The following is a 21280-nucleotide window of genomic DNA, read 5'->3' on the forward strand; positions in this document are numbered from 1 at the left end:
ACTAATGTTGAATTTGCAAGAGAACAAGAGATGATGTTCAATAAGTGGTATAGATCACTGAAAGTTGACAAAGATTTTGTTCACCTTAGGGAAGTTGTCCTCCTAGAAGAATTCAAAAAGAGTCTTCCTTTTGGCATTAAATCTCACTTAGATGACCACAGAATTACTGAAGTCAGTAAAGCAGCCATAGTAGCTGATGAATTTGAGGTCACACATAAAGGTAATGGAGATAGGCCTCCTTTCAAGAATTATTGGAAAAAGAAAAGAAAAGGGTCATTTGAATCCCACAATAAACCTAGTGAGGGAAAATATGCAAGCAAGGACAAAGACACTAACAAGAATCAGGCTAGTGGGGGCACAGAATCAACCAAAAGGTCTGAGAGTCGTAGTTCCAAAATTTGTACTCATTGTCATAAATCGGGACATTTGAAAGAATCATGTTGGAAATTGGTTGGAATGCCAACCAAGGTTAAGAAAGACATGGGTTTTGTCAAGCAAACAAGTGTTCCCTCGATGGAGTTTTTCCCATCAGAGCCCAATCAAGATGTTGAGAGTGTTTCTCTGGTATTTGCTGATAAAGTCAAGCAGGTTGATGAAACCTTTAGAAGTTTTTTGTATGATGGTGAAGTATCCCCTTGTTCGGCTGGTGCTGCTGGTAGGTCAGTGGTGATCCTTAGGGATACAGGGGCTGCACAGTCCCTGATGGTGCCAGGGGATTTGGCTCTTCCTCCGGAGAGTTCAGAGAATGCAAAAGTCTTAATTCAAGGTATTGGCCCAAATTTCATGTCGGTTCCTTTGCATAAGGTCGACTTCAAGTGTGCCCTAGTTAGTGGTCCTGTGACTGTTGGTGTCGTTCCAGAATAACACATGGAAGGTGTTGATTTCTTGTTAGGTAACGACTTGGCTGGAGATAAAGTTGTTGCATCTCCAGTGGTTTCGGAGAAACCCGTTGAGGTAGCTGAAACTGAATTGTTGCAGGAAGATTTTCCAGGGATTTTCCCGGATTGTGTTGTTACTAGGTCTCAGACTCGTAGAGCTGAAAAGGATGATGCGGAATCTGCTGATGTAGAGGAGAGCGCTGGTGTCTGGTTAGCTGAAAGCCTTTTCAAGGATTTAAATAGAGATAGTGTTGAAGGCTCTGTTGCTAACAATGATAGTTTGTTTAGTAAATCCTCCCTTGTACAGGCACAACAGGCAGACCCAGAATTAAAAAGCTTGTCACAGAAAGCATGTTCTGAGGCTGAGGCTGATAAGGTTCCTGAGTGCTTTTATGTCAAAGATGACATTTTGATGAGGAAATGGAAACCTTCCCGGAGACCAGCTGATGAAGATTGGTGTATAATTCACCAGGTTGTAGTTCCTCCCTGTTACCGCACAGGGATTCTGAAAATGGCTCATGAGTTACCTATGGCAGGTCATGTCGGTATTCGGAAGACAGAAGATAGAATTATGAGGCATTTCTATTGGCCTAAGATGCACAAAGATGTGCATTTCTGTAAGACATGTCATACATGTCAGATTATTGGTAAGGCACAGCCTTCTATCAAGCCTGCTCCATTGATACCATTCCTGCATTTGATGAACCTTTTACTAGGGTTCTTGTTGATTGTGTCGGACCCTTACCCAGAACGAGGTCGGGTCACAGATTTCTCCTGACGATAATGGACTTGTCTACACGTTTTCCAGAGGGCGATACCCTTGAGGAGTATCACTGCCTAGACAGTGGTACAGGCTTTAGTGCAGTTTTTCATTCGGTATGGTCTGCCTAAGGAAATTCAGTCTGACCAAGGGTCAAATTTCATGTCAGGAATATTTCAGCAAGTTATGAAGGAGTTGGGAATAAAGCAGATCAAGTCCTCTGCTTATCACCCACAGTCCCAAGGAGCATTAGAGCGGTATCATCAGACCCTGAAGACCATGATTAGGTCTTATTGTGAAGACTATCCCGATGACTGGGATAAAGGGTTCTCTTTCCTACTGTTTGCAGCTAGGGATTCCCCGAATGTGTCCACATGTTTTAGTCCATTTGAATTGGTCTATGGTCATGAGGTTAGGGGTCCTCTAAAGCTTATCAAAGAGAGGTTTATGGCTCAGGATGATGATGTAAACCTTCTAGACTATGTGTCAAAGTTTAGAGAAAGGCTCTCAAAAGCTTGTGATGTTGCTAAGGAACACTTGAAAGTGTCGCAGGAAAAATGAAAGCTCACGCTGACAAAAATGCAAAAGAGCGAAGTTTCAAGCCTGGAGACAGAGTGTTAATGTTGTTGCCTTTGCAAGGTGAGTCCTTGAAAGCTAGGTTTAGTGGTCCCTACATAGTCAAAAAGAAATGAATGATGTCAACTATGTGATCAGTACCCCGGATCGAAGAAAGTCTCAAAGAGTTTGTCATGTAAACATGTTGAAAGAATGCTTTGAGCGAGAGGCTAGTTAGCCAATAGGTATAACACAGGTCAAAGAAGAAAATCATGTAGATGTACATGTCCATGAAGAAGAATTCTATGGAAAGACAGACAATGAAATGTCTTATACAGATGTATCTAAGAACGAACCATGTGGTGTAAAGTTGTCTAACTCAGAGATGTTAGGAAAGATGAATGAGGCATTAAAACACCTCCTGAAAATCAGAGAAATGATATATCTGGCCTGTTAAAAGAATATGAAAATGTGTGTAAAGACAAACCAGGTCGAACACCTTTAACTGTACATGTGTAGACGTAGGTGATTTAAGACCTATCAAACAGAATCCTTATAGGCTCAATCCGAGCAAGTTGGAAATGGTGAATAAGGAAATACAGTTTATGTTAGACAATGACATAATTGAACCGAGTCAGAGTAGTTGGAGTTCTCCTATTGTAATGGTTCCAAAGCCAGACGGCTCTCAGAGATTTTGCATTGATTACCGGAAGGTAAATGCAGTAACTAAGACTGACTCGTATCCAATTCCTAGGTTAGAAGATTGTATTGATAGAGTCGGAAATTCTGCCTATATCACAAATATAGACTTGCTAAAAGGATACAGGCAAGTGCCACTGACTGACCGAACCAAAGAGATTTCAGCTTTTGTCACACCTGAAGGCTTATTTCAATGCAAAGTCATGCCTTTTGGAATGAAAAATGCACCTGCAACCTTCCAAAGGTTAACAAATCAAGTAATTGCCGGACTTGACAATTGTGTCGTATACATAGACGACATTCTAGTGTACAGTGATACTTGGAATGATCATCTGGATCATTTGAGAGCACTGTTTGACAGGCTGGATAAAGCCAATCTAGTAGTGAATCTGATGAAGAGTGAATTTCCTAAGGCAAATGTCACATATCTTGGTCATGTGGTTGGTCAAGGGCAAGTGCTACCAAAAGAAGCCAAGATACAAGCTATCTTAGACTTCCCAAATCCCACAACTAAGAAAGAATTGCTCAGATTGTTAGGTATGAGTGGCTTGTACAGGAAATTTGTTCCAAATTACAGTACAGTGGTTAGCCCTCTGACAAAGCCGCTGAAGGCAAAGGTGAAGTATGGTTGGTCTGACGAATGTCAGAGATCATTTGAGAAATTAAAGGCCATTTTGGTGAATGAGCCTGTTGTGGCAGCTCCAAACTTCACAAAGCCATTCAAAGTAGCTATTGATGCTTGTGATGTAGGAGTAGGAGCAGTATTGCTCTAAGAAGATGAAAAAGGCATCGAAAAACCAGTGTGCTACTTCTCCAAGAAACTCAATCGATTTCAGAAGAAGTACTCAACTATTGAAAAAGAGGCCCTGAGTCTCGTACTATCCCTTCAGCAGTTAGAGATGTATCTAACCAATGGAGAGATAACAGTCTATACAGACCACAATCCTCTTGTGTTTTTGGATATTGAATCAAAGACTGGACAGATGGAGCCTAATGCTCCAACCATTCCCTTTGAAAATTGTACAAATAAACGGAAAGAATAATGTAATTTCTGATGCTCTTTCAAGAGTATAAAAATGAAATTATTCATGCTTTTGACCAAGTCTGTCATTTGAAGAAAATGTGTTTGATGTTTATTTTATTTAAACATGTTCGTTAAGTACTATACCTTTGTACACGATAACTGTAAATGTTTTTATCATAATGACTTAGAAAAGTTATTTAGAAAAGTAATCTTAAAGAAACTTTTACTACGGCAAAGCTTTCTTATCTCGGTGGGGGAGGTGTTATATATAAGAATTGTAAGAGCAATTATATACATTTATTTAGTTATTTCCTCTTTAAGGATATCCATAGCCTAGAATGATCAAGAACATTCCACAACATAAGCTTTTGTTAAGCAGGCCTCTGCCTATTTAAAGGCGAAGGATAATTGTTATCTCTAAATAGAGATTACTTTACAATAGAAATGTATTGGTAGTGGAAATGAATAGACTTAGCTATTTTTTTGACACATGTAAATTTCAATGAGGTCATTCAAGATTCTTCTGGAATTTGACTGCTCCTGAAAGGAGAATATTTTTAAAAGACAATATTAGAAGCCTCTAGAATAGTGAATACTAGAAGCCTCTAGAATAGGGAATACTAGACGGATCTAGAATAGTTATTAGTATATAAAGCTGGCAGATTCTTCAAGGACATCATCACATCATATGAGATCACTTCACCAGATCAGAGCTAAGCGTTTCACTCCAGACTTTATTTCCACCTGGAATATTTATCTTCTGTGGAATTATTTGCCCGCCATCAATTAACTGTTTGCAGTTATTTTGAGAGAGGAATTTTTAGTTCTCATCGAGATCATCAACCACATCAACCTGTTTAATGAACACTCTTCAACCCATGGATTGCTGAAATAGACTTAATCATCATCAACATCGTCTTCACGGACATTTCAACATTATTAATCGGATATTATTGCACATCTGTCACCTCAAGAGGCGTAAGATATTTATTTATGTTTTTTTAGGTTTTGAGTGTTATATTTCCTGTAATAAAAAAAAGGAAATCAAGTTGAAACTTGATTGAAGCTCAATTTCTGATTGTTATTTGTTGCAGTATCGTAACAACTTATAGAGATATGATGGCAATTCAACAAATACCCCCAACGTGGCCAAAGTTCATTGACCTTAAATGACCTTTGACCTTGATCATGTGACCTGAAACCCGCACAGGATGTTTAGTGATACTTGATTACTAATATGTCCAAGTTTCATGAATCAGATCCATAAACATTCAAAGTTATGGTATTTCAACAGATAGCCCCAGTTCGGCCAAAGTTCATTGACCCTAAATGACCTTTGACCTTAGTCATGTGGCGTGAAACTCATGCAGGATGTTCAGTAATATTTGATTAACTTTACAGCCAGTTTAATGAACTAGGTCCATATACTTTCTAAGTTATGCTGTCATTTCAAAAATTTAACCTCAGGTTAAGATTTGGTGTTGACGCCGCCGCGGTCGCCGTCGGAAAAGCGGCGCCTAAAGTCTCACTCTACTATGCAGGTGAGACAAAAAGAAAAGGAAATCAACTTTGAAGCAAAGTCTGCTTATCTCGATTTCCTGGAATAACTACCGGATTAAAATATAATTTCAAACTGTTAAAATGAAATCATGGTAATAGAAAAGAATGTTCAACAGAATAAAAAAAATATTACAAATTGGGTCAAACGCTTTATGCCTATACACAAAAATGAAACTATAGAAAGTATATCATTCCTCTGGTATAAAACATCAGACAAATTTCTTTTTTAGAATGTAAATGTCCTTATCACTTCATACTGCACTAATTCGAAGAAAATGCTATGAAACATGAAAAGAACGAAAATAAGAAACTGAAAATATACCTTTGCAGACGATGCTAAGGATGATAACGTTGAGTAGAACTCGTCATGAAATTTCAGACAGTTATGATAAGAACAAATATTAAGTTCCCTGAGATGAGGCATCTTACAAATGAACTGAGCCAGATCACGTGATGCAGACTGACGTTGACTGAGATCAATGTACTTGATATTAAGACGCTCAATCTGGAATAATAGTGACATAATGTTGCAATAAAAACACGTCATCAAACAAGGGTCTGACTAAACCATTAAACTCTATTCTACATTCGATTAAAGAACAAACATGGATCATCGAATCATTGGAAATAACTCTTGATCGTTCACATAATGTTATCAAAATGACAGTAATATGCTCTTAAGCCTCTACCAACTCAAAATGAAAGGAAAATTATTGTTTTATTCATGCTATATTTTATTGTAATCGAAGGCTGTTAATTTGCCCTTTATAATGTATCAATAAAAAGAAATATGGTTGAATTTCATAATTAAGCTTTATTTTGTGAAAACGGCCAAGCACGCTGCCATGAATGCAGTATGCAATAGTTGTGCTGATGACTTCAGTTCCCAGCTTTACTTTGACAAAATTGAAACAAAATGTGGATTCAATTCAATTCAATTCAAAAGTGGTTTATTAAACATGCCTCGCAGCCAAAGGCTGAAAAAAAATAGAATAATACTTACAATCCAAACATGAAATGATATAAATTGAATGCAATTACAAGCATTTTTATCATAACACAAGGAAATAAACTGTTGAAAAAAATCATTTGTATTAAACATTATAATGTTAACTACGCACAATTAATTATAACCACTATAAATAGGTACATTCTAAACAAACGAAAAGTATTAGAAAAAAAGAGATCGGAAATGATAAAGACGGCAATGGGATTAAGACAGAGAAAAGGTGAGTAAAGGGAAGGGTCATCATAAGGGGATATAGAAAATAAAGAGAGAAGATTGGGCCAGAAAGATGAAGAAAGTTGTAGCAAAAATTAAAACAAAAACAAACAAAAGCACGTGGATGCTGTGTATGTCTTTCTTGTAACAAAATAAATTGCAAATATACAGTGCGTATCAAAAAAGTTTACACTTGGAAAAAAAATCCTGTAAAATTAAACATTTGTAATATCCCGAAGATTCTTCCACATCTTAACATTGAAAAGATACATTTAAGCAAATGACGATATATCTGTCGAAAAAATATTTCGGCTTGAGTGAGCATCACTTAAGTTAGTGTTGAATGATTAGCACAAGACTTGAAATAGTTATGCGAATAAGAGTAGACCTTTATAATGAAGAACCAAAAAAAATATTTGAAGATATCTTTTTCCTTTTTCAACTTGACTTGTTTCATTGCCTAAAACGATGCAAAGGGCTTATAATAATCAATCGGGTCGCGTGCGAAATCACTCGGGTTTGTGGCAATTTTTGGGATTTCGATGCGATTTTTTTTTCTATCGGTGTCTTCTATGGGACAAACACGCTGGGAAAATAGAGAATAATGAAATAATACAAATTTGGTGAAATGCTTAATGCCTATATGCACAATGTTCAAAGTATAGTGATATATCATTCGTCTGGTATATAACATGAGACAAATTTCAGTTTGAGAATGTGAATGTCCTTATCCCATCATACTGCACTAATAAGCCAGTTCGTAAATACCGACGGAGGCATGGCTATTGTGATGTCACGGGTCACCGGGTCAAAGTGACCAAAACTCGGCTTTCCGGATGTAGCTAATTTTCACGCGATCGCGCCGTACGGGCCCCATACGTAGTACTTCATGTTATTCTACATACGTACGATCTTCGACTCTGTTCTCCATTTGTTTTGCTCTATAAATCGACGGTTTTATAAGTCTTTATAAGTTATTTTTGTGTGTGTTCTATCATGGATGGTGAAGATATATCGATTGACGACATTAAACTATGGAACGTGACTGCTTTAAAAGACTTTCTTCGGTAAAGGAACTTGAAAGTAAGTGGAAGAAAAGATGAACTGGTTGCGTTGGTCTTCGCCGCGAAGAGGTGCCCTGAGCTTGTCGCACCGCCCAAGTCTGAAGAGGCCAAGGACACGGAGAAAGCAAAGCATTTTGGTAGACATTTTAAAGACTCCGACAGGATCGCTGCCAGATCCAAAAACTTTGAACAATTGGGTTTCGGAAGCCAGTTCCATTACCATGTGGTCGCCAACTATGGCGTTTGATATAGGAAAGTATTTGGAGTCAATCGATGACATTCCTCTTCGCAGAAGGCTGATGTCAGATTATAAAGACCAGAAGGCATACAGTTATTTTGCATCGGGATGGATGGAGGAAATCCAGTACCATCCTATTGATGATAAGACGATTTACTGTTTCTTGAAAACGAAATGTAAACCTTCCCAGAGAGTCAGGGATGTGCCGTGGAACGTGTGGGTTGCCGCCAACAAGAAGACGGGAGAAGTCCTAAGTGCATTTTGTGAATGTTTTGCAGGGTATGATAATTTTTTTTAAACAAATATTTTGAATTTTTCTCATTTGATAGTAAAAAAATATCAGATCTTAGAAATATAGCCCACTCACCCCCTAGATAATATTGATGTAATATATTTAAAACTAAAATCATATTCCAGACCTCTGCCCCCCCCAAAAAAAAAATCCTTTCTGTTGGAATTTGTAATCAAGGACCATACATGAAGTTCTATTTCTGAATGAGTATTACGGTTGTCTTTACAGGTGTTAATTTACTTTGTAGTTCGTGAAAAATAAAAGAACATTGGGCTGCTTTGGGCAAAGTCCATACTCTGATTAAAAAAGCTGACAGGTAGACTACACATGTAATCCCTAACTCAGTCATGGCTCATGAATATGAATAATTTGTTTTAAAATTATATTTATATGGTTTACTTTATAGCTAAGTATTTTTTTCTTTGTACAGGTACAGCACAACCTGTAATCATGTCGCTGCACTTCTATTTAAGGTAGATTTTGCATGGCGGAACGGACTTACCAATCCATCTTGTACATCTCGGGAATGTACCTGGTCAGCATTTGCAGGTAAACAGTCGGTGGAACCAGAGCGTCTGTCAGAGATGACTTGGAGGAAGCCCAAGTTCTCAAGACAAGGTAAATACATGTCGGAATTACATGTTTTTCACATGGTGCTGTTTTCAATATTTACCACCATACCTAGAATAGACTTCCTCTCAAAAGTTATTTTTGTAAAGCAGTGTATTGCATAAAGATTTCATTATTATAGTATGTTTAAAGTAGTTGGATTTATTATTCAATAAACTTTAATAGTTAAATATTTGTCGTATTCACCCCCCCCCCCTTATATAGCTTGAAAATTTGAAATAATGTAAAGGCAAGGTGATATATTTTAAGTTGAGCTAATTTTCCCCTCATTTTTGTTTTCTTAATTTCAGCCTCATCTGATGCAGCAGAGGGCATCAACCCAAAAGTGAGAAGACTCTTCATGCCACTGAGTGCACGCTCCAATGAGTCTCATTCCTCGCTGGAATCCATCACCGCAGCACTGTATCCCACCTTCAGAGACGCTTGCGCATTCCAGACGGTTATGGCTGGGAAGGAGACTGCATCTACCACTAGTGCACCAGAAATGTCTACTGAAGTAGAAGTAGAGTCGTTTTTACCACGATCCCTTCCATCCCTTGCAGCTCAAGCAACATCCGCTGATGAATTTCTAGACTGTTTGCCAATCTACTCCGCGAACATTGTTTCTTCAATAGAAATAGCAACAAGAGGACAGTCGGAAAATCAAAACTGGCATGAACAGCGAATCGGACGTGTGACTGGGTCACTTTCTCATTCTGTAATGACTAGAGGGCGCAAGTTGTCTTCAAATATCGAACCCAAGACGGTCAGTCTCATCAAGAAGATCACTGGTCAAGATTCTTCTGAAAAGTTTGACCTACCATCACTTAAGTATGGTAGGGAGCTAGAGCCACAGGCCAGAGAGAAATATGCCAGGCAAAAGCGGTCGCACCATGCTGGACTTATTGTGGAAGAAGGGGGCCTCTTCGTGGACCAAGACAAGGTATTTCTTGCTGCCAGCCCTGATGGACATGTATCATGTGAATGCTGCGGGAAAGGACTTGTTGAAATCAAATGTCCATTCAGCATTGCGCATAACGTTCCATCCGTTTAGAATATTAGTTACATGAGAGACACTTCAGATGGGCCTCCTAGTCTTCAGAAGAAGCATCCTTACTATTCGCAAGTTCAGTTTCAGATGGGGATCATCAAGCGGTCTTGGTGTGACTTTTTCATTTACACTCGCCATGGGAACATGACATCCAGAATTAGCTTTGATGAAGAACGATGGCAAGAACCGGTGCAAAATGCGGAAGTGGTGTTCAAAACATAAATTGCAAAGGAACTAGTGGCAATGAACTCGCCTAATTCTTAAAGACTTATTGCAACACTTCATTATGTAACTTTTTCCTGTCTTCAGTCGATCATGAACAGATATTTTCAAATTTACCTGTATGCATTAAAAAATAAAAATGAACATCTTTTCCAATACAGTTTGTCTTTACTTTTAAATTCTATGATTGCAGTGAACATCAGCTTTTACTGTGATGTTTTTGTGGATTAGTATCAGCCGCATAGAAACGTTGTTAGCACTAACAAAGCTCTATCAGAGGCCATGTTACAACCAGTATATTGATTCATCGTTGTCTAATGTCGCAACAATACACCTTGGATGAACATTTTATATTCAAACCCGAGAGATGTGAGTGGGTCGAACTGTTAGCAGGGAACATGTTTTTTCCAATTATCTTGTGTAATTTTGGATATCAGTCATCCATTTAAAGCAACCAGGTATATTTCCTCAAAATCTTAAACGGGTACTCATTTGAATCTAATTTTTTATACTTTTGGGTGATTCTAAATGTGCAAGACAATGTACATACCTTTAATATTACATTGATTAAAAAAGAACTTATGTATATTCACCTCCAATTTCACACATTCACAATATTTTGCTGTAACAATGTAATATTCTGGTTATGGGCACTTGGTAGTGAATGTAAAAATGGTTAATTTGGTTCATTGTTTTTTTATTATTATTTTCAACTACATGTACATGGTACTGGCATGCATATAGAATCTGGGGCATTGAAATCTCCAAAATTCAAAGAACAAGGGGAAAAAAGGGAAAGAAAAGAAAAATTATTTTCTGAATATGTAATATTTACAATTAGATTTTTATCTTTAAAATGACTTCTCAGAAATTTTGCCCAAAACACCATGTTTAGCATCCTTAATATTTTTTGGTTCATTGCGCTATGAAGAGATACTATGTACTTACAATTATTTTTTTTCTCTGTGTGTAAGAGCTCTTATTTTTCAAAGATAACATTCACAAAAATGGTACGTGTATGTAGAGTACAGTGCGTCCCACAAAAACAAATCCTATGTGTCTGATTCATCATGGGCATCTTTTATTTTCCCCTCATCGTCAAGTTCATTTTTTTTTTTTCATTAACTGAGTCAAAGCATCAATGAGCATGAAGGGTTTGAAATTTCAGTGTTGAAATAACCAGCACAGACTTGGCCATAATTTGCCATGCATGATGGGTATACTGTTGAAAAAGAATGACTCAAAATATAAAATATTTTACTAATCCTGTCAGTATTGAATTTGAAACTAAAATACATTTGACAGAAATATGGGTTTCTTTTTTCTAGGATACACTGTACATATCAAGAAGGCCACATGAAATGATTATGTTGAGACTTTTTTTTTATTCTACTTTATTCAGTGTAAATTATGATAGATTACTCTTAACAATTCACTGCATAGACATACATGTAGTACAAGCCGTTACTTGCAGTGATTCTAAAGTTGTGTACAGATGGTCACTTTGCAATTGATTTTATATGCATTCTTCCACATTATACATGTATTTTAAATAAGAACACTTTATGTTTTATATACACTGTAAATACAGTAATTACATACATGAAAGATACCTGGTAAAATGGCATATCATTGTTTTGTATCAACACTTCATTTTGTTTGGAAATCGAAATGTATTTGAGACTCATAAATAAAAAGGAAACAAACTGGAATTAAAATACCCTGTATACATTCAACAAATCAAGCTGATCACTTTTCTAAATGATGTTCTATCTGTCCTATTTTCAGTTGCATGAATTTACGTGTGAGCGAGAGTAAGCGAGAGAAAGAGAGAGAGACTGAGAACTAGCGAGTGTGAACTTGAGAAGTGGTGATGTCCAGTGGGTAAAGTTCACTTCTGTTATATATAACATCGTCACCAGGCAATTTAATTGATTTTACAAATTTTTGCACATATGCATCTCTTCAGTTATGAGGATTTGTAAATAAGCCTGGTCTTGTTAACAGAAATGGACTCTACAATAAAATTTTAACTTCTATAATGAAGGTTTGTTTAAAAGGAAAATATTTTTACATGTACAAGAAAATGTATTTACCATAAATCGTAGGAAAACTCAATAGAAAATATACAATGATTATTGACATACCGGTACTTGAATAATATATAAAAGCATTTAAAAACATATAATTACATGCAAGAAAACTTAATCAATTTACGGTAGTCTATACAGTCAACCTTGCCCAAAAGTGATTTGATTGGGTCAAAGAAAATCATAAATAAAAGAAAAAGTGACTTTCATGAAAGTTTTAAACAAAAAAAGGAGGAGTTGATTTAGAAATGCCATTGACCTCAACCAATAAGGTCGACTGTATTATGGACACCAACCTCACATACATGTATTTTACTTAACCAAGGGGCTGCGCAAATTGACAAGAGCTGCACATACAACTACAATATCATCAATAAGGGGAACAAGAGAAATAGGCAAAGTCTCCTTTAAGATGCCAACCCATTTAATTCTCCCTATTGCCCTTTCAACATGTAGCCTAGCATTTGCAATTTTCTTCGTTTTTGCAACATCACCAGGGGTTTGTTGTTCTTTACCTTTGCTAGGTGGGGGCATTTCTAGTTTTGCACCTCTAAGTAGTAGATCTTCATTGATTAAAAAAAAACCCTATCTACAAGAACAACATCACCAGGATCAATTAATTCCAAGATCCCTGATTTTCGAGTAATGAGCACATCAGAAGCTCTACCACCCAAAGCATGTGAAAGGAATGATATCATACCTTTGGGAGCAATTCCTACGAGAAATTACTGTATTATGTTTCTTATAGTCAGACCAAGTAAGAGCTTGGTTAGCTAAATTCCTTGGCAGACCAATAAAGACTTCAGTGCAATCTAAGGTACATCTTAAATGCTGGTATTTTTTGCAGGGACTTAGGCATTGTCATTTGGATTGATAGCTTGTCAGGCCAATGAATTAATGGCTTTAGATCAGCTGCTAAGAACTTTATCCATGTATTAGAGATCTGAGATAATGTACTGCTTGTGATGTGAAATAAGCCTGCCAAGAAAGAGACAGTTAGTGCTAGCCTTAGTTTCATTAACTCCAAGATAAACTCTTGTCTAGTGTTAAGTGACCTTGCGGGACCTGGCTTCTGAGGTGTTCCAGTACATTTTGCTCTCGGTGATGATCTGGGTGAACTTTCCTTCTTTGTTCCTGTCCAGTAACGTAGCTTTTTCACTCTTGGTTCTACATATGTATGAAGTGCTACAAATTTATCTCTACTCTCTATTCCAGTATAGTCCTTCACTGTTTTATCAGACTCGAGAACTACATTAGGTATATCATACGATACACTCCGCTTTGGCAACCTTTTCAGGTTCTTTATTTTTTGCTCAAGTTTCTTCAACTTCTCATTTGTTTCCATTAGCTGGTCTTCTTGTTTGCTGCACTCACTACAATTCTCAGATGATGATGTTGACGGTTCAGCATAGTCATGGTCATGAAGAGCAATGCCATTTCTTGATGTACATGTAGATTCTGGTCTCGATTTCTTTGCAGGAGGAGTGCTATCCCATGTAGTATTGATATAGTCATGATCTTGCAGGAGTGGTTTCAAATATGGTACCGCTTCTGGAATACCTAAGTGGTCTTCACACTCAACTTGAGAAACTGTATCATGTACAGGATCCGTTACTTCGATTTCTGGCATCGAGTCAGTGTGGGGAGCTACATGTTTCCGCTTGCGTTTCTGTCTTTGTTGCTTCACCACTTCAGAGTAAGAAGGTCTCTCTTTTGGTGCCGCTCTTGGAGATTTTGCTCGTTTAGATTTGTCTAGCTCATAACCAAGTTTCATTGTTGGATCAGGCCATGCAGATGTTGGCTCGTTATCATTAAAATGAAAGGAGCATACCCTATGGCACGGTTTTGGTTTCCAATGACGAGCCTTTTCTGTCTGCCTATTCACGATTCTAATCCATCTTCTCCGAGCATCAGGATCTTTGCTTTCCAAAGGAAATGTAAATAGTTGAAATGGAGGCTTTCATATGCAGCTCCCAAATTTAAGTCCGTGTATTTCACAGAGTTGGGAGTACCACTTATTCAACTGGTAAGAGCTGCTGGAGCAGCCAACCATGCAGCAGATCAATCCCATGGCAATAAATTTGACGACACCAGAGAGCCTACAGAAATATACAAAAATTGAAAATTAGGAATTTTTTCAATCTCATCTTGATATTGTACCAGCATTCACACATATTTTCACAAAATAGGTTTCATAAAGAGTATGTATGCATCCATTTTTTTATTCATTCTGACATTAACTTAACTTTGCTGAATTATTAACCTGGAAACTACGAAAATCAAAATTTAGTACATGTAAATAAATAAAGGAATTACTTCAATTTTCACTATGATTATAGGTTTCATAAAGAGTACGTACATGTATGCATCTATTTTTTTATTCAAGAAAACTTTACTGATATATTATTTAACCTGGTCCTGGAAACTGTCTAACGTTTATTATTGCAAAAATATAGAAAAATAAGTAGGCCCTAGATCTAGATTCCACATCAATAATTAATAGAGGTCTATAATGCCTAATTCGAATTTCACTGTCAATATAAAATACATTACAAAAAATCTTGTAATCTAGTTGTCTATACACTATACAAATGAAAATAGACAATTTACTTATTTAGACATTGAAATAATAGGACAGGACGAGATTTTCGTTCACCGCACTTACTCTAATGACCGTTGTCCCACAAATAGAAATATGTGCTGTATTCCAGTGCACTGCTTCGAGAGAGAAGGGCTATAAATAGCCGTAAAAGTAAATAAAAGTATCAGAATTTAAATCTGAGGAAAACAGTCAAAATTATGGAATTCAGTGCAAATCATTGATCGTTTGGTGTCCCTTTTCTGCGCGGTTCTTTTTTGAAAGACGTAAATAAAAGACAAAAGTTCACGTCAATACCAGAAAACATCGTGCGGGTACCACGGCTTCGCCACTGCAGCTCGAAATCTTGGTAATATTGACATGCCCCGGAAGTGGTACTACGGAGACTCGCGCATGCTCAAATCGTATTTACGAACTGGCTTATTGGAAGAAAATGCTATGAAACATGAAGAGAACGAAAATAAGAAACTGAAAACATGCCTTTGCAGATGATGCTAAGGATGATAACGTTGAATAGAACTTGTCATGAAGCGAGGGACCGACGTCTTATCACCGAGACGAAGTTCCCTGAGACGAGGCATCTTACAAATGAACTGAGCCAGATCACGTGATGCGGACTGACGTTGACTGAGATCAATGTACTTGATATCAAGACGCTCAATCTGGAATAATAGTGACATAATGTTGCAATAAAAAAGTCATCAAACAAGGGTCTGACTAAACCATTGAACTCTATTCTACATTCGATTAAAGAACAAACATGGATCATCGAATCATTGGAAATAACTCTTGGTCGTTCACATACTGTTATCAAAATGACAGTAATATGCTCTAAAGCCTCTACCAACTCAAAATGAAAGGAAAATTATTGTTTTATTCATGCTATATTTTATTGTAATCGAAGGCTGTTAATTTGCCCTTTATAATGTATCAATAAAAAGAAATATGGTTGAATTTCATAATTAAGCTTTATTTTGTGAAAACGGCCAAGCACGCTGCCATGAATGCAGTATGCAATAGTTGTGCTGATGACTTCAGTTCCCAGCTTTCCTTTGACATAACATGATATCCAATCGATTCAAAATTGAAACATGTGGATTCAATTCAATTAAAAAATGGTTTATTAAACATGCCTCGCAGCAAAAGGCTGATTAAAATATACATGTAACCAATTTACACTAACAGAAAAATACGTACAGTACAAACATGAAATGATATAAATTGAAAGTAATTACAAGAATTTTTATCATATTAAACACAAGGAAATAAATTGTTGAAAAAAAATCATACATTGTATTAAACATTATAATGTTGACTACGCACAATTAATAATAACGACTAATAAATAGGTACATTGTAAATAAATGAAAAGTATTAGAAAAGAAGACATTGGAAATGATAAAGACGGCAATGGGAGGAAAACAGAGAAAAGGTGAGTAAAGGGAAAGGGTCACCAAAAGGGGATATAGACAGAAAATACAGAGAGATTATTGGGCCAGAGAGATGAAGACAGTTGTAGCAAAGATTAAAAACAAAAACAAACAAAAGCACGTGGATGCTGCATATGTCTTTCTTGTAACAGAATAAGTTGCAAATAAACAGTGCGTATCAAAAAAGTTTACACTTGGAAAAAAAATCCTGTAAAATTACACATTTGTAATATCCTGAAGATTTTTCCACATCTTAACATTGGTAAAGATACAATTAAGCAAATGACGATATAACTGTCGAAAAATATTTTGGCTTGAGTGAGCATCACTTTCTTTTGAAAAGTTAGTGTCAAATGATTTGCACAAAACATTGAAATAGATATTCGAATAAGAGTAGACCTTAATAATGAAGAATCAAAAAAATGATTTGAAGATATCTTTTACCCTTTTTTTACTTAACTTGTTTCATTGCCTAAAACGATTCGAAGGGCTTATACTAATCAATTGGGTCGCGTGCAAAATCACTCGGGTTCGGGATTTGTTGCAATTTTTGTTATTTCGATGCGATTTTTTTTGTATCGGTGTCTTCTATGGGACAAACACGCTGGGAAAACGCTTTATGCCTATACAAAATGTTCAAACTATAATAATATATCAATCCTCTGGTATATAACAGACAAATTTCAGTTTGAGAAAGTGAATGTCTTTCTCACTTCCTACTGCACTAATTGGAAGAACATGCTATGAAACATGAAGAGAACGAAAATAAGAAACTGAAAATATACCCTTGCAGACGATGCTAAGAATGATAACGTTGAATAGAACTCGTCATTAAATGTGGGACCTACGTCTTCATCACCGAGACGAAGTTCCCTGAGATGAGGCATCTTACAAATGAACTGAGCCAGATCACGTGATGCGGACTGACGTTGACTGAGATCAATGTACTTGATATCAAGACGCTCAATCTGGAATAATAGTGACATAATGTTGCAATAAAAATACGTCATCAAACAAGGGTCTGACTAAACCATTGAACTCTATTCTACATTCGATTAAAGAACAAACATGGATCATCGAATCATTGGAAATAACTCTTGGTCGTTCACATAATGTTATGAAAATCACAGTAATTTGCTCTAAAGCCTCTAGCAACTATACATGAAAGGAAAATTATTACTTTATTCATGCTATATTTGCTTATGTAATCGAAGGCTGTTAATTTACCATTTATATCTTATTAATACAAAGAAATATGGTTGAATTTCATAAGTAAAACGGCCGAGCGCGCTGCCATGAATGCAGTATGCAATAGTTGTGCTGATGACGTCAGTTCCCAGCTTTCCTTTGACATAACATGATATCCAATCAATTCAAAATTGAAACATGTGGATTCAATTCAATTAAATGCAAAATGGTTTATTAAACTTGCCTCGCAGCCAAAGGCTGAATAAAAAACATGTGTCCAATTTACAATGACAGAATAATACTTACAGTACAAACATGAAATAATATAAATTGCATACAATTTCTAGTATTCTTATCTTAACACAAGAAAATAAATTGTTGAAAAAAAATGATACATTGTATTAAACATTATAATGTTAAGTACGCACATTTAATTTTAACCACTACAAAGAGGCACGTTGTATATAAATGGAAAGTATTAGAAAAGAAGAGATGGGAAATGATAAAGAAGGCAAAGGGAGACAGACAGATAAAAGGTGAGTAAAGGGTAAGGGTCATCAATAGGGGATATAGATAGAAAATGCAGAGAGAAGATTGGGCCAGAAAGATGAAAAAAGTTGTGCCAAAGATTAAAAACAAACATGAACAAAATCACGTGGATGCTGTACATGTATATGTCTTTCTTGTAACAAAATCAGTTGCAAATATACAGTGCGTATCAAAAAAAGTTTACACTTGGAAAAAAAAATCCTGTAAAATTACACATTTGTAATATCCTGAAGATTCTTCCACATCTTAACATTGGTAAAGATACATTTAAGAAAATGACGATATAACTGTCGAAAAATATTTCGGCTTGAGTGAGCATCACTTAAGTTAGTGTTAAATGATTTGCACAAAACTTTGAAATAATTATGCAAATAAGAGTAGACCTTTATAATGAAGAACCAAAAAATTGATTTGAATATATCTTTTACCTTTTTTAACTGAACGTGTTTCATTGCCTAAAACGATTCGAAGGGCTTATACTAATCAATTGGGTCGCGTTCAAAATCACTCGGGTTTTGGATTTGTGGCAATTTTTTTTATTTCGATGCGATTTTTTTTTTATCGGTGTGTTCCATTGGACAAACACGCTGGGAAAATAGAGAATAATGAAATAATACAAAGTGGGTCAAACGCTTTATGCCTATACACAATGTTCAGATTATAATGATATATCATTCTTCTGGTATAAAACATTACACAAATTTCAGTTTGAGAATGTGAATGTCCTTATCACTTCATACTGCACTAATTGGAAGAAAATGCTATGAAACATGAAGAGAACGAAAATAAGAAACTGAAAATATACCTTTGCAGACGATGCTAAGGATGATAACGTTGAATAGAACTCGTCATGAAGCGAGGGACCGACGTCTTTATCACCGAGACGAAGTTCCCTGAGACGAGGCATCTTACAAATGAACTGAGCCAGATCACGTGATGCGGACTGACGTTGACTGAGATCAATGTACTTGATATCAAGACGCTCAATCTGGAATAATAGTGACATAATGTTGCAATAAAAACACGTCATCAAACAAGGGTCTGACTAAACCATTGAACTCTATTCTACATTCGATTAAAGAACAAACATGGATCATCGAATCATTGGAAATAACTCTTGGTCGTTCACATACTGTTATCAAAATGACAGTAATATGCTCTTAAGCCTCTACCAACTCAAAATGAAAGGAAAATTATTGTTTTATTCATGCTATATTTTATTGTAATCGAAGGCTGTTAATTTGCCCTTTATAATGTATCAACAAAAAGAAATATGGTTGAATTTCATAATTAAGCTTTATTTTGTGAAAACGGCCAAGCACGCTGCCATGAATGCAGTATGCAATAGTTGTGCTGATGACTTCAGTTCCCAGCTTTCCTTTGACATAACATGATATCCAATCAATTCAAAATTGAAACATGTGGATTCAATTCAATTAAAAAATGGTTTATTAAACTTGCCTCGGATCCAAAGACTGAATAAAAAACATGTGTCCAATTTACAATAACAGAATAATACGTACAGTACAAACATGAAATGATATAAATTGAATGCAATTACTAGCATTTTTATCATAACACAAGGAAATAAATTGTTGAAAAAAATCATACATTGTATTAAACATTATAATGTTAACTACGCACAATTAATTATAACCACTATAAATAGGTACATTGTAGATAAATGAAAAGTATTAGAAAGAAGACATGGGAAATGATAAAGACGGCAATGGGAGGAAAACAGAGAAAAGGTGAGTAAAGGGAAAGGGTCATCAAAAGGGGATAGAAATATTAGATAGAAATTTCAGAAAGAAGATTGGGCCAGAGAGATGAAGAAAGTTGTAGCAAAGATTAAAAACAAAAATAAACAAAAGCACGTGGATGCTGTATATGTCTTTCTTCTTGTTACAAAATAAGTTGCAAATATACAGTGCGCATCAAAAAAGTTTACACTTGGAAAAAAATCCTGTATAATTACACATTTGTAATATCCTGAAGATTTTTCCACATCTTAACATTGGTATAGATACAATTAAGCAAATGACGATATAACTGTCGAAAAATACTTCGGCTTGAGTGAGCATCACTTACTTTTGAAAAGTTAGTGTTAAATGATTTGCACAAAACTTTGAAATAGATATGCGAAGAAGAGGAGACCTTAATGATGAGGAACAAAAAAATGATTTAAAGATATATTTTATCTTTTTTAACTTAACTTATTTCATTGCCTAAAACGATTCAAAGGGCTTATACTAATAACTCCGGCCGCGTACAAAATCACTCTTTTTTTTTTGGGGAGGGGGCAATTATTTATATTTCGATGCGATTTTTTTTTCTTTCGGTGTCTTTAATGGAACAAACACGCTGGTAAAATAGAGAATAATAAGAATGGGGTCAAACTCTTTATGCCTATACACAATGTTCAAATTATCATGATATTTCATTCTTCTGGTATATAACATTAGAAAAATTTCAGTTGAAGAAAGTAATTATCCTCATCACTTCATACTGCAATAATTGGAAGAAAATATGCTATGAAACATGAAGAGAACGGAAATAAGGAACTGAAAATATACCTTTGCAGACGATGCTAATGGTGATAACGTTGAATATAACTCGTCATTAAATGAGGAAGCGTACTCCTCACCACCGAGACGAAGTTCCCTGAGATGACGCATCTGACAAACGAACTGAGCCAGATCATGTGATGCGGAATGACGTTGACTGAGATTAATGTACTCGATATCAAGACGCTCAATCTGGAATAATAGTGACATAATGTTGCAATGAAAATACGTCATCAAACAAGGGTCTGACTAAACCATTGAACTCTATTCTACATTCGATTAAAGAACAAACATGGATCATCGAATCATTGGAAATAACTGTTGATCGTTCACATAATGTTATGAAAATGACAGTACTTTGCTCTAAAGCCTCTAACAACTATAAATAAAAGGAAAATTCTTGTTTCATTCATGCTATATTTTTTAATGTAATCGAATGCTGTTAATTTGCCTTTCATATGTTATTAATAATAAAAAGTATGATTGAATTTCATAGTTAAGCTTTATTTTGTGAAAACGGCCAAGCACGCTGCCATGAATGCAGTATGCAATAATTGTGCTGATGACTTCAGTTCCCAACTTTTGCTTGGACATAACATGATATCCAATTAATTCAAAATTGAAAAAATGTGGATTCAATTCCATTCGAAACGCTTTATTAAAACATGCCTCGCAGCCAAAGG

At 35.9% G+C, this 21280-nt stretch overlaps 3 protein-coding genes across 3 annotated transcripts; 1 reads left to right on the top strand and 2 right to left on the bottom strand.

Moving 5' to 3' along the window:
* The first annotated feature begins 7462 nt into the window (after positions 1 to 7462).
* Positions 7463 to 10052, top strand: LOC121414377. The gene is made up of 3 exons (XM_041607533.1): positions 7463 to 8279; positions 8723 to 8910; positions 9213 to 10052. Exons 1-3 carry the CDS (start codon positions 7798 to 7800, stop codon positions 9953 to 9955), a joined length of 1413 nt encoding a protein of 470 aa, XP_041463467.1. The 5' UTR covers positions 7463 to 7797; the 3' UTR covers positions 9956 to 10052.
* A 2690-nt stretch (positions 10053 to 12742) lies between these two features.
* Positions 12743 to 15282, bottom strand: LOC121414378. Its single transcript, XM_041607534.1, has 2 exons — positions 14930 to 15282; positions 12743 to 14363 (listed from the first exon to the last, which is right to left on the bottom strand). The coding sequence occupies exon 2, from the start codon at positions 14036 to 14038 to the stop codon at positions 13067 to 13069; it is 972 nt and encodes a 323-aa protein (XP_041463468.1). The 5' UTR covers positions 14039 to 14363; positions 14930 to 15282; the 3' UTR covers positions 12743 to 13066.
* Positions 15283 to 15357: 75 nt separating this feature from the next.
* On the bottom strand, positions 15358 to 20807 carry LOC121413089. The gene is made up of 4 exons (XM_041605852.1): positions 20607 to 20807; positions 18836 to 19018; positions 17079 to 17261; positions 15358 to 15525 (listed from the first exon to the last, which is right to left on the bottom strand). The coding sequence occupies exons 1-4, from the start codon at positions 20805 to 20807 to the stop codon at positions 15358 to 15360; spliced, it is 735 nt and encodes a 244-aa protein (XP_041461786.1).
* Between the last annotated feature and the right edge of the window lie 473 nt (positions 20808 to 21280).

This window comes from Lytechinus variegatus, chromosome 4, assembly GCF_018143015.1.
Source record: "Lytechinus variegatus isolate NC3 chromosome 4, Lvar_3.0, whole genome shotgun sequence".
In the NCBI taxonomy this organism is placed as follows: domain Eukaryota; kingdom Metazoa; phylum Echinodermata; class Echinoidea; order Temnopleuroida; family Toxopneustidae; genus Lytechinus; species Lytechinus variegatus.